Consider the following 13,952-nt stretch of genomic DNA (forward strand, 5'->3'; position numbering starts at 1 on the left):
GCACAAGGGTTCCATTTTCCCCACATCCTCACCAACCCTTATTATCCTCTGACTTTTTGGTTCTACCCATCCTAGTGGGTGCAAAATGCTATCTCATCTTTTGCATTTCCCTAATGACTAATGCTGAACATCTTTTCATGTGCTTATTCGCCATTTGTATGTCTTTGGAGAAACGTCTATTCAGATTATTTCCCTATATTTTAATTTGGTTGTTTGTCTTTTTATTGTTGAGTTGTAGGAGTTCATTATGCATCCTGGATACAAGTCTCTTATCACATATATGATTTGTAAATATTTTCTCTCACTCTGTGGGTTGTCTTTTCAACCATGTTTTCACTTTCTTGATGATGTCACTTGAGCACCAAAGTTTTATCATTTTGAGGAAGTCTAATTTATCTATCTCTCTCTCTCTCTTTTTTTTTTTTTTGGTGAGGAAGATTGGCCCTGAGCTAACATCTATTGCCAGTCTTCCTTTTTTTGCTTGAGGGAGATTGTCCCCGAGCTAACATCTGTGCCAGGCCTCCTCTACTTTGCGTGTGGGATGCTGCCACAGCATGGCTTGATGAGTGGTGTGTAGTCTGCGCCTGGGATCCAAACCCGTGAGCCCCAGGCCACTGAAGTGGAGTGCACTAACTTAACCACTGCACCACTGGGCTGGTCCCCTTTTTGTTGCTTGTGCTTGTGGTGTTGTATCTGAGAAACAATCGCATAATCCAAGGTCATGAAGATTCACTCCTAAGTTTGCTTCTAAGAGTTTCATAGTTTTAGCTCTTACATTTAGGTCTTTGATTTATTTCAAGTTAGTTTTGTATTTGGCGTGAGGTAGGGCTCCTACTCCCTTCTTCAGCATGTGGATGCCCAGTTTTCCCAGCACTGTCTGCTGAAACTATGATCATTCTCTCTCCAGCCCTCTAACGGGACTCTCCCTCCCATCACCCCTCTTGCACAGCTCTTGTCAAAGCCACCAGCAACCACCATGGTCATTCTGAGGCCCTGTCTTACCCCACCTGATGGGGCATATGCCCATCCCTCTGCTCCATTGGACTTCCTTCACTTGGCTTCCAAGTTCCCCTGCCCCTCAGGGTTATTCCTCCTTCTCTTCTCCCCACCCCTTAATGAGGGAGAAGGACCCAGGCTCAGGGCTTGGATCCCCTCCTTCCATGATCCCCTCTCCCTGGTGACCTCAACCAGTGTCCTGGGCTAAATGCCATCCCTGCACCGATTGTCCTCACAACTAAGTCTCCAGCCCAGACTTCCCTCCACTCTGGCCTCACATGTGCCACTGCCTGCTCCACGCTTCCATCTTACTGATGTTGTAACCCAGCATTCCCAAATCAACTCCTGCTCCTGCGCACCACCCTGCTCTTTCCCACCCTCCCCACCCCCAGCAGCTCTGCAGTTAGCCACAGGACCATCCAGATAAAGCCTCATGGACACATTCAGCGTGTGCTGGAGAAGCACAGAGCTGAGGATAGAGTGATGGCGGGGAGCCACTCGAGGCTGGCGTTGCTGAGGAGCCCTGCTCCAACACTCGGGGTCCATGAGGGACAGGGCAGGACAGGCAGGTGGGCGGGGTAGCCACAAAGAGAGCAGATGCACAGGTGGTCTCGTTATGGTAAACACAGGGTGAAAACAAACCCGTTTGCTTCTAGAAGATGAAATAGTAAAACCACTTCATGTTATAGATCACATCTTCAATACAGTTCTTGCGATGGGAATGACACCCTCCTGTTTTGTTTAATCTCAAAGAAGCCAGAAAGTGACTGGCAGAAAATTGACTATATCATGGAATTCAGCGAATGGCTGTATTACAAGCAGTTTCCTATTGAAGACGTGATCTTCCACCTGAGGTCGGCAATCGACATGCTGCTGCTGATGAAACCTGCCAGGGACACACCTGAGCCAGCAGGTAAGGAGACGCGGCCAGGGATGGGGGCTGGCCACCGTCTGGGCTCCTGGGCACACAGGTCCCTTCAACAGTCATGGCTTCTCTCATTCGGAGTCACAGTTCATGTACACAGCACAGTGCCCACCCCTTCACCAGCAGCATGCCCCCTGGAAAGTTCCATGTGGATGCCCCTCAGTGCCCGTGCTCGCGAGAGGGTTCAGGACCCGCTCCACCATTATCGGGTCGCACTAACAGGAAGGCCCAGCCTGTTCTGATAGACAGGATCTGGGGCCAGCTCCCAGCCCCTGCCCCGAGGCTGCAGGAGCAGATGCAGGAATGTACCTCTGGGCTGAGGGGGCTTCACACCCCATGCCAGAGCTTGCCTCCCTTCTGTCCCTCAGCTCAGTCCCTGAGGTTGTGGAGGGATGGAGATGTGTTTGGTTTGGGCTGAGAGGTGAGGGTTCGCTGGGCTGGAGTACTGGTGAGTGGGGGAGCTTCGGGCAGCCCCGCTGTGGCTGAACTTTGGGGGCTTAAAAACCACAGATGCCCCAGGCATCAGCCCAGAGGCTCCACCTAGAAGGTCTGGGTGCAGCCAGGGGTCGCAGCTCCCGGGGGAGATGCTGGTGGGCAGCAGGGTCGAGACCCTGTCCTGGAGGGAGCAGCATTTTGGAGTAAACCAGTCAGCCTTCCTGCGGGGGAGTGGACACAGGGCACAGGCCCAGGGGCTGCTCCAGAGGCCCCTGCATGGCTGGTGCAGGGCTGGGAGGTGACGCAAGCCTGCTCTGTGGGGAAGCCTCTGCTGTCAGAGTGGATGAGGGCTCTTCTCAGGACCCCACAGCCTTGGCGCAGGGGCATTCTGGGAAAACACAGGGTACTCCCACATCCAACCTGCCAAAGGGAAGGTGGTGTGGGTGCACAGATGCTGCTCCATGGGGAGAGCGGACGGGAGGCAGGGGTGGTGGGCATCAGCCTTTCAGAAGAAGTCTCGCCTCGCCAGCAAGAGAGCTCTTACACCAGAGGGGCCACGCCCCCAGCAGGGTGGGTGCTCCGGGCAGCAGAGGCCTGTGATGGCCGGCCCAGGCCTGCTCCAGTGGGACCTCTTTCACAGCACTGAGGCAACCTCCATCCTGGGGCTGCTGAATTCAGGGCCCGGGAAAGGGGCAGCCTCCGGTGTGCATGCACTAGCAGCACGCAGACCGCCCACTCAACGTCCAGCCCCCATCTGGGTGAGTCTGGACATCATCTCAGATCGGCTAGGGTGAAACCCTGGAGGGAGGTTCCATTGCTTCCAGCCCCGACCAGCAGACCCCAGAGCTGCAAGATGCCAGCCAGGCACCACTCCAGGCCTGTGACGGGCATCTCCTCGCAGCCCCGACTGTGGCCCACAGCATCCAGGCAGACAGGCCTGTTGTCTCCTGGCACGGGGAGAAGCCCTGGGACAGCCGTCCCTGAGGCCAGCTTGGCCCCTACACGCATGGTCACCCCTTCTGGAAGTGGCTTGGCCCCCAGGACAGGTGGCGGGCATTGACTAGATGACTGCCCTTTGACGGGCGATGTGGGACCTCTGGGAGCCCTTTGAGGGCCTGGGAGAGGGGCAGAGAGGAAATGACTGAGGCCCATGGATGCTGGTTTGGGCGTGCTCACAGCAGTGGGCACTCGTGTCTTGCAGAGGAACATAGGTCCCCCCAGGCAACCTCAGAGAGCCCAGGCTCCGAGGACAGGGGGACATTCTCCTTGGAAAGCCTGCGAAGTGTGCGGCAGTTAGAAACGCTGGCCCGTGCACACATCCTGCTGGCCCTGATGGTGTCCCCGAGTGCTGCCGGCTACCAGGACTACTGCCTCATGGCCTACACCTTCCTCAGGCGCATCTGGCAGGTGAGGCAGCAGCTGCCCTCCTGCGAGTCCTCAGCTCTCCTGGGTTCGCAATCTGGGGGCTCGAGTGTTAGCTCTTGCACAGGTTGTCTGAAGACTTTCGAGACGTGAGCAAGCGTCTCTCTACCTTATTCCGTCAGTGTTAAAGGGATCCCGCTCTTGCCCCCACCATCCCCCCTGCTTGGAACTCCTCGGAGGAGGGGCCCTTCCTCCTCTCTGAAACCAGCCCCACACCTTTGCCCACCTTCCCCCCGCCCACCCTCACCACGGTCGCCCACGCCTCTGCATGTGGAGCAGCCAGCCAGCTGAAGCACACGTCTTCCCGACTGTTGGCAGCCCTGGTGTCGCAGATCCTGAACACCTCTGCCACTGGGCTTCCAGAACCTTCTGTGCACCCCTCATGGCCTCCTTGCTCCCCTCCTGCCCCACCACCTCTTACAGGGGCCCCCCAGGGGCCTCTCGTTGATGATGATGGCCTGTCATTCTCGGGGCTCTCTGGCGGGCAGTGACCCCCAGCAGGACAGTGCCCATCATGACAGGCCATTCTTCTGAGGGCAAGTTTGCCCCCTGCCCTCAGTAACTTGCTGGAGAGAACAGGGCCGTCGCCCCTTGGCAGCAGGAAGGATTGGGAAGGCCATCCTTGGTCTTCTAGATGTCCCAGGCCACCCCCTACCCCCCACCACCTGCTGCAAACAATTCTTTTAGGAGAGCTGCTAGAAGTGATTGAAGTGCGTTCTTACTTAGACATTAAACTCACTTTACGGAGCTGACCAGCCTCCTTGAGGGTCAGCGTGTCTGCCCCTCACCCCCACGCCCCCACTGGTCCAGAGTCCTGGGGGGATGCCCCGAGTGTAGAGGAGGGCTGGCCGAGTGTCCCAACCACAAGGGACGCTGCAGCCGCCTCTGCATGGGGTGGGCGCACTGGCTTGGCCAGTACAAGAGTGGACACGAGGCTCCCGCTCCAAGCCTTAGGGTCACCAGCACCCCTGATTTGAGCATGTAGTAAGAAGGTGGGGAGGTATGTCTGTCCTTACAGTTGCAAATTTGGATTTAATTTTTCCCAGGTTTCTTTATTGACAGCGGGAAAGTCAATTTTAGAAAATAAAATTCTAGCAGCAGCTAGTTCACGTTTGTCGTTGCCTAAAAAAGAGAAGGAGAAGGAGAAGAGCAAGGACAAGGACAGAGAGAAGGGCAGAGACCCAAAGCAGGTAACCGTGCTGTCCTAGGCGCCAGCCTGTGCCCAGGCGGCCTCATGGGTTGTCCCAGAGGCAGGGCACTGGAGGGCAAAGGCCCCAGAAGGGGCCACTCCCAGACTGTGGGATCTGAGGAACTCTGTGCCTTAGTTTCTTCTGTAAAATGGACACAGAAGTCTCACCCTCACCCACCCTGGGGTTGTTAGGAGGGTAACGATGGGATGTCTGGTCTTCTCCCTGGTGCTTATCTCGTGCCACAGCGAGTCACCAGACAAATACCTTTGCACAGTCACTCCATGCAGGCAGATCTGGGTCCTGGGTGTGCAGGGCGGGGAGTGAGAAATAGCTTCTCCATCACATGGTGGCCTGTACCACACATCGGACCTTTCACTCTGAAGTGTCTGCATGTCCACGTGGCTGTGCTCACTGCAGCCCATCTGACAGTGGTCCTGTCTGCACAGCCCTCCAGACCAGTGACGCACACCTGGGCTCCAGCACGAAGTCCTCGTGCCCTCATTCACCCAGCCTTTCCCGAGCGTGGGATGTGCAGGTGGGGAGGGGCCGTGAGCCTGGGGCACCCCAGGTAGACTCTGGCTGTGCAAGGGCAGAAGGCGTCTGTTTGCACTCTTGGAAGTGATGTCAGAGCATGGTTTGGAGGTAAAACTGAATGTGGCTTTGGTTTGGCTGCTGCCAGGGCTGGGATCTTAGGGCAGCCATGTGCCGTGGGGCTCGAGGGAGAGTGCAGACACGCAGCCCTCGGTCTCCAGGGACACTGCCTTCTCAAGGCTCCTGACCTGTCTACTCAAGCTGTAACACCTGGGCGTACATTTTCAACTCCACTTGATAAAGCAAATCCTGCGTTTCTGCCTTTCAGTATCAAATCCCAAGTCCTAGCAAACTGCCTGAAGCTTTGCCGGCAAGCATAGAAGAATGGGCTTCCTACTCCTGCCCTGAAGAAGTGGTGTCTGTGTTTAAACAAGATAAAAGTGACTTTACTATTAACCCATCGAGTATCCAGAAGCCAGTAAGTTGACTTAAAGAAATTGTCCCAGGCCTTGGAAATACACTGGCTAGCCTGCATTCCCGCCGTATCGTCTCCTTGACTTGTAGGTCCAGCCAGGGTCTTCCATTGTGAAATGTTCCCAGAAAGAGGAATACAAGAACAGGCCTTTACTTAGTGGATTGTTCAGAAGGGAGCCACGTCACCGCCCGGGTCAAGGCACAGGGACAGTCAGCCCCGGCCCCTCCCGCAGCCCACACTCAGCCACACTCTACCCTCATCCGTGGGAAACACTTCCTTCTTTTCCTCACACATTCACCACCCAAGTAACACCCCTAAATGTGAACATTAGTTGTGTGTTAGTGTCCTGTGGCTGCCATAACGCGTTACCACAAACCAGGTGGTTTAAGCAGGAGAAATGTGTTCTCCCATAGTTCTGGAGCCCACAAATCCAAAATTGGTACCACTGGACCAAAATCAAGGTGTCAGGGGGCCACGTTCCCTCTGGAGGCTCCAGGAGACGATCCCTCTTGCCTCCTCCAGCTCCTGGTGCTTTGGGGCTTGTGGCTGCCTCACCCCCAGTCTCTGCCTCCGTCTTCTCGTGGCCTCTCCTTTGTGTGTCACGTCTCCTGCTGCTTTCCTCTTGTAGGGACCCATGTGATTACATTTAGGACACGAGGATAATCTCCCCATCTCAGGATCCTTATCTTAATCACACCCGCAGTCCTTTTTTGCCGCATAAGGTCACATGTACAGGTTCCAGGTGTTAGCACCTAATGACTTTGAGGGCCATTATTCAACCCACTACGTTCTGCCTGTTTTCCGTGCTGTGTAAAAATGGAATCATTCAGTGTATAATCTTTGGTATTGGCTTCTTTCATTCAGTTCTGTTTGTGGGACTCCTCTGTGCTCGTTTGTGTCTCTACAGTTTTTTTATGTTCATGGCTGTAGGATATTCCATGGCATGACTGGACCACAATCTATTTGTCCATTCAACTGTTAATGGACATTAGGGTTCTTTCCGGTCATGGCTATTACAAAGGAAGCTGCTGTGGGCATTCGTGTACATGTACCTCAGTGCCCACATGCCCACGTGTCTGGAGCACATGCCCAGCAGCAGAATTTCTGGGTCACAGCATGCGTATCTTCAACCACAGGGTATATAGCCAAATTGCCTTAGAAAGTGATCACGTCACCCACAGGAGCAGGAGTCCCTGTGCCCACAGCCTTGCCAGCCTCATGTGGCTCACCTTCTGGACCTTGACTGTTGGTGGATGTGTGGCAGCATCTCATGTGACTTAACTGGACACTCCCTGGTTACAGCAAGGTTGGATGCCTTGCAATGCTTGTTGGCCATTTGTAGATCCTCCTTTGTGACGGGCCTGTCCGATCCACTGCCCACACTTTATTACACTGTCTGTCTTTTCCTTCTTGATGCAAAGGAATTCTTTGTCTATTCTGGAAAAAGCACTGTGACAATTTGTGGACAGCAGATCACCATCTACTCCGTGCGTTGGCTTTCTTGAGGTTTTCTCGTGAATAGAGATTCCTAGTTTTAAAGTAATAAAAAGTATTAATCTTTTTCCTTGTGACTAGTGCTTTTTGTGTCCTCTTTTTTTAAAAAAAAATCTTCTTTTCCCAAAGGTCATGTAGATATTCTCTTACAGTGTTTTTCCAAGAGCCTTATAGCTTTACGTGTGAGATTTAGACCCATAATCTGCCTGGAGTAGGTTTGTGTGTGGCATGAAGGGAGGGATCTGGCTTCAGATTTTTACGTCTGGCTATCTACATGTTCTAACATCATTTACTGAAGAAGCATTTGCCCACCTTCTTTGCACCACGTTTGTCACAAATCAAGTGTGCACATGTGCACCACCATCTCACTGTCTGGATTCCTGAGCTTCCTAACCTTGATGTGAGGTGAACGCCCCCTCACCTGACTCTTGAGGCAGGTCCTGGAGGTCCCCTCCGCTTTCCATCGTTTGCTTCCACGTGATTTTTAGAACCAGCCTGTCAGATTCCATTAAAGCCCTGGTGGAGCTGTGATTGTGATTGAATTGAATATCTAGATCTGTTTTAGATTTAGGGCAGAATTGATATCTTTGTCCTTTTGAGTCTTCCAATCCATGAACATGGTCTGTCCCTGTTAATTAGTTCTTCTCTAACTTCTCAACAATGGATTTGAGTTTCTGCCTGGAGGTTATGCACATGTTAGATTTATTTCCATGTATTGATATTTTTGATGCTATTATAAATATACCTTTTTGTTTCATTTTTTAACTCCACATGAAATATAGAAATATATTGTTTTCATGTTGACCTTGCAGTCATCAATTTTGTTAACCTCTTAATAATTTTGGTAATTTACCTGTGGATTCTTTTGGATTTTGTGTGTATGCAATCATTTCATCTACAAACAATTTTTTCTTAACTTTTTATTGAGATCATGATAGTTTACAACCTTGTGAAATTTCAGTTGTACATTATTGTTTCAGTCGTGTTGTAGGTTCACCACTTCACCCTTTGTGCCCACCCCCCACCCCCCTTTCCCCTGGTAGCCACTAATCTGGTCTCTTTGTCTCCATGTTTAACTTCCACATATGAGTGGAGTCATACAGAGATTGTCTTTCTCTATCTGGCTTATTTCACTTAACATAATACCCTCAAGGTCCATCCATGTTGTTGTGAATGGGACCATTGTATCCTATTTTATGGCTGAGTAGTATTCCATTGTATATATATATGCACCATATTTTCTTTATTCAATCATCAGTTGATGGGCAGTTAGGTTGCTTCCACATCTTGGCTATTGTAAGTAATGCTGCAATGAACATAGGGGTACATGGGACTTTTGGAATTGCTGATTTCAAGTTCTTTGGATAGATACCCAGTAGTGGGATGACTGGGTCATATGCTATTTCTATTTTTAATTTTTTGAGAAATCTCCATACTGTTTTCCATAGTGGCTGCACCAGTTTGCACTCCCACCAGCAGTGTATGAGGGTTCCTTTTTCTCCACAACCTCTCTAACATTTGTTACTTTTTGTTTTGGTTATTTTTGCCATTCTAATGGTTGTAAGGCGATATCTTAGTGTAGTTTTGATTTGCATTTCCCTGATGATCAGTGATGATGAGCATCTTTTCATGTGCTTATTGGCCATCCGTATATCTTCTTTGGAGAAATGTCTGTTCATGTCCCCTGCCCATTTTTTGATTGGGTTGTTTGACTTTTTGTTGTTGAGTTATGTGAGTTCCTTATATATTATGGAGATATATGTCAGATATATTTGTCAGATATATGACTTGCAAATATTTTTTCCCAATTAGTGGGTTGTTTTTTGTTTCAATCCTGTTTTCCCTTGCCTTGAGGAAGCTTTTTAGTCTGATGAAGTCCCATTTGTTTATTCTTTCTATTGTTTCCTTTGTCTGAGAAGACATGGTGTCCAAAAAGATCCTTTTAATACTGATGTCAAAGAGTGTACTGCCTATATTTTCTTCTAGAAGCCTTATGGTTTCAGGTCTTACCTTTAGATTTTTGATCCATTTTGAGCTTATTTTTGTGAATGGTGAAAAAGAATGGTCAATTTTCATTGTTTTACATGTGGCTGGCCAGTTTCCCCAGCACCATTTGTTGAAGAGATTTTCTTTTCTCCATTGAAGGCCCTCAGCTCCTTGATCAAAAGTTAGCTGTCCGTAGATGTGTGGTTTTATTTCTAGGCTTTCAATTCTGTTCCATTGATCTGTGCACCTGTTTTTGTACCAGTACCATGCTGTTTTGATTACTGTAGCTTTGTGGTATGTTTTGAAGTCAGGGATTGTGATGCCTCCAGCTTTGTTCTTTTTTCTCAGGATTGCTTTAGCAATTCGGGGTCTTTTGTTGCCCCATACAAATTTTAGGATTCTTTGTTCCATTTCTGTAAAGAATGTCATTGGGATTCTGGTTGGGATTGCATTGAATCTGTACATTGCTTTAGGTAGTATGGACATTTTAACTATGTTTATTCTTCCAATCCATGTGCATGGAAAGTCTTTCCATCTCTTTATGTCATCATCAATTTCTTTCAGGAAAATCTTGTAGTTTTCGTTGTATAGGTCTTTCACTTCCTTAGTTAAATTCACCCCAGGGTAGTTTATTCTTTTTGTTATGATTGTGAATGGTATTGTGTTTTCTGTCAGTTCGTTATTAGAGTATAGAAATGCTACTGATTTATATAAGTTGATTTTATACCCTGCAACTTTGCTGTAGTTGTTGATTGTTTCTAATAGTTTTCCAATGGATTATTTGGGGTTTTCTATGTATAAGATCATGTCGTTTCGAACAGCGAGTTTCACTTCTTCACTCCCTATTTGGATTCCTTTTATTCCTTTCTCTTGCCTAATTGCTATGGCCAAAATCTCTAGTATTGTGTTGAATAAGAGTGGTTATAGAGGGCATCCTTGTCTCATTCCTGTTCTCAGGGGGATGGCACTCTGTTTTTACCCATTGAGTATGATGTTGGCTGTGGGTTTGTCGTATATGGCCTTTATTATGTTGAGGTAATTTCCTTCAATCCCCATTTTATTAAGAGTTTTTATCATAAATGGCTGTTGGATCTTGTCAAATGCTTTCTCTGCATCTATTGAGATGATCATGTGGTTTTTATTCCTCAGTTTGTTGATGTGGTGTATCACATTGATTGATTTGCAGATGTTGAACCATCCCTGTGTCCCTGGTATGAATCCTTCTTGATCGGGATGTATGATCCTTTTGATGTATTGCTGAATTTGGGTTGCCGGAATTTTGTTGAGAATTTTTGCATCTGTGTTCATCAGTGATATTGGCCTGTAGTTCTCCTTTTTCGTGCTGTCCTTGTCAGGCTTTGGTATCAGAGTGATGCTGGCCTCATAGAATGTGTTACGAAGTGTTCTATCCTCCCTAATTTTTTGGAATAGCTTGAAAAGTATAGGCATTAAATCCTCTCTGAAAGTTTGGTGGAATTCCCCAGGAAAGCCATCTGGTTCTGGGCTTTTATTCTTTGGGATGCTTTTGATTGCTGTTTCAATCTCTTTCCTTGTCATTGGTCTGTTCAGATTGTCTGTTTCTTCCTTACTTAGCTTTGGGAGGTTGTAAGAGTCTAAAAATTTATCCATTTCCTCTAGGTTATCCATTTTGTTGGCATATAGCTTTTCATAGTATTCTCTTATAATCCGTTGTATTTCTGTGGCGTCTGTTGTTATTTCTCCTCTTTCATTTCTGATTTTGTTTATTTGAGCTTTCTCTCTTTTTTTCTTTGTAAGTCTGGCTAGGGGTTTGTTAATTTTATTTGTCTTCTCAAAGAACCAGCTCTTTGTTTCATTGATCCTTTCTACTGCCTTTTTGTTTCAATAGCATTTATTTCTGCTCTGATTTTTGTTATTTCTCTTTTTTTGCTGACTTTGGGCTTTGTTTGTTCTTCTTTTTCTAATTCAGTTAGGTGTAATTTGAGATTGCTTATTTGGGATTTTTCTTGTTTGTTAAGGTGTGCCTGTATTGCAGTGAATTTCCCTCTTAATACAGCTTTTGCTGTACCCCATATGCGTTGGTGTGGGATGTTATCATTTTCATTTGTCTTCAGGTATTTTTTGATTTTTTCTTTAATTTCTTCAATGATCCATTGCTTGTTCAATAGCATATTGTTCAATCACCACATCTTTGTCCCTCTTTCAGCTTTTTTCTTGTAATTAATTTCTAGCTTTATAGCATTATGATCAGAGAAGATGCTTGTTATTATTTCAATTTTTTTAAATTTATAGAGGCTTGCCTTGTTTCCCAACATATGGTCTATCCTTGAGAATGTTCCATGCACACTTGAGAAGAATGTGTATTCTGCTGTTTTTGGATGGAGTGTTCTATATATGTCTATTAAGTCCAAATGGTTTAGCTTTTCTTTTAATTCCACTGTTTCCTTGTTGATTTTCTGTCTGGATGATCTGTCCAATGATGTGAGTGGGGTGTTGAGGTCACCTACTATTATTGTGTTATTTTTGATAATATCTTCTTTTTGTTGCTAGTTGCTTTATGAACTTCGGTGCTCCTGCGTTGGGTGCATAGATATTTATAGGCATTATTTCTTCTTGATGGAGTGTCCCTTTGATCATTATATATTGCCCCTCTTTATTTCTCCTTACCTGCCTTATCTTGAAGTCTACTTTGTCTGATATAAGTATTACGACACCTGCTTTCTTTGGTTTGCCATTAGCTTGGAGTATCGTCTTCCACCCCTTCACTCTGAGCCTGTATTTGTCATTGGAGATGAGATGTGTTTCCTCGAGGCAACAAATTGTTGGATCTTGTTCTTTAATCTATCTTGCCACTCTGTGTCTTTTTATTGGAGAGTTCAATCCGTTTACATTGAGGGTGATTATTTATGTATGAGGGCTTAATTCCATCATTCTGTCACTCGTTTTCCAGTTTTCCTGCATTTCCTTTGTTTTTCATCCTGTGTGTTTTGGTCTACCCATTGATTTCTGCAGTTTCTTATGCTGTGTTTCTTAGTTTTTTTTCTTATTTATTTTTTGTGTTTCTCTTCTGCTTTTTAGTTTAGTGGCTACCCTGAAGTTTGTATTCAGAATCTTGTGCATAGCATAGTCCATTTTCTGAGGGCCTCTTATTTCCTTAGTCTAAACTGATTCAGTCCCTTTCCTCCTCTCCTCCTAAGTTTTTATTCTCATATCTTATTCCAACTTGTGCTGTGAGTTTGTGGTTAAAGTGACAAGATTGTCTTTGTTTTATCTTTCCCTTTATCCTTATGCTATAGTTGAATGTTTTCTATCCTATTCTGATTCTATCTATTTGTCTCCTTACTCTCTGTTTTGTGACCCCTTTCTCCATTTTTTTTTTTCTTTTTTCAGGTATGAGGGCCTTCTTGAGGATTTCTTGTAGGGGGATTCTCATGGCTACAAATTCCCTTAGCTTTTGTTTGTCTGGGAAAGATTTAATTTCTCCCTCATATCTGAAGGATATTTTTGCTGGATAGAGTATTCTTGGCTGAAGATTTTTGTGTTTTAAAGTTTTGAATATATCATTCCATTCTCTCCTAGCTTGTAAGGTTTCTGCAGAGAAATCTGCTGAAAGCCTGATAGGGGTTCCTTTGTAGGTTATATTCTTCTGTCTTGCTGCCCTGAGTATTCTTTCTTTGTCATTCATTTTTGTCAGTTTTACTACTATATGCCTTGCAGTAGGTCTTTTTACATTGACAAATCTAGGGGATCTGAAAGCTTCCTCCACACACATTTCTCTCTCATTCCCTAGATTTGGGAAGTTCTCTGCTATTATTTCTTTGAGCACACTTTCTGCTCCATTCTCCTTCTCTTCACCTTCTTGGATACCTATAATTCTTATGTTGCATTTCCTCATTGAGTCGGATATTTCTCAGAGACTTTCTTCATTTCCTTTTAGTCTCAGTTCCCTCTCCTCCTCTGTCTGGAGCATCTCACCATGTCTATCTTCAGTTATGCTGATTCGCTCCTTGTGGTGTCCACACGAGCATTCAGGGAGTCTGTATTTTGTTTTATCTCTTCCATTGTGTCTTTCATCTGTAGTGTTTCTGATTGATTCTTCTTTATAGTTTCAATCTCTTTTGCGAAGTAGCTCCTGAACTTGTTGAATTGTTTCTCTATATTCTCTTTTACCTCACTGAGTTTTTTGACAATAGCTATTCTAAATTCATTGTCGTTTAGTTTACTTATTTCTGCATCCCTAGGACTAAATTCTGAGTGCGTGTCATTTTCTCTCTGGTCTGGAGTTTTGATGAACTGCTGGATGCTGGAACTGTGGGTTTTTCCCATTGTGACATTACCACTGTCGCCTATCGCCACTGGGTGGGGGTCGAGAGCCATGTATTCTGAGCCCTCCACCTTCAGCCAAGATGGTGCGGTGTGGCACAGATCAGAGGAGTAGTGCTTTCTCCTGCATTGAAGTCCAAGGTTTCCCAATCAGCTCTCGCTATCTGGTCTCCTGGGGTCTTGGCTTGACGAGGTC

The 13,952-nt window shown here is 46.7% G+C and overlaps 1 protein-coding gene across 10 annotated transcripts in view; it reads left to right on the top strand.

The window, feature by feature from the left end:
• The window catches only part of CFAP46 (cilia and flagella associated protein 46), a 135,908-nt gene that overhangs the window by 74,169 nt on the left and 47,787 nt on the right, over positions 1-13,952 (top strand). For all 10 annotated transcript variants that reach the window (XR_011543343.1, XR_011543348.1, XM_070631431.1 and 7 more), the window contains 4 exons: positions 1,750-1,909; positions 3,558-3,763; positions 4,825-4,968; positions 5,828-5,977. Coding sequence is in view for 8 of the 10 variants with exons in the window: in XM_070631431.1 (XP_070487532.1) it covers positions 1,750-1,909; positions 3,558-3,763; positions 4,825-4,968; positions 5,828-5,977 (660 nt within the window). In the remaining 2 variants the exon portion in view is untranslated. The remainder of the gene's footprint in view (positions 1-1,749; positions 1,910-3,557; positions 3,764-4,824; positions 4,969-5,827; positions 5,978-13,952) is intronic.

This window comes from Equus przewalskii, chromosome 1, assembly GCF_037783145.1.
Source record: "Equus przewalskii isolate Varuska chromosome 1, EquPr2, whole genome shotgun sequence".
Classification (NCBI taxonomy): Eukaryota; Metazoa; Chordata; class Mammalia; order Perissodactyla; family Equidae; genus Equus; species Equus przewalskii.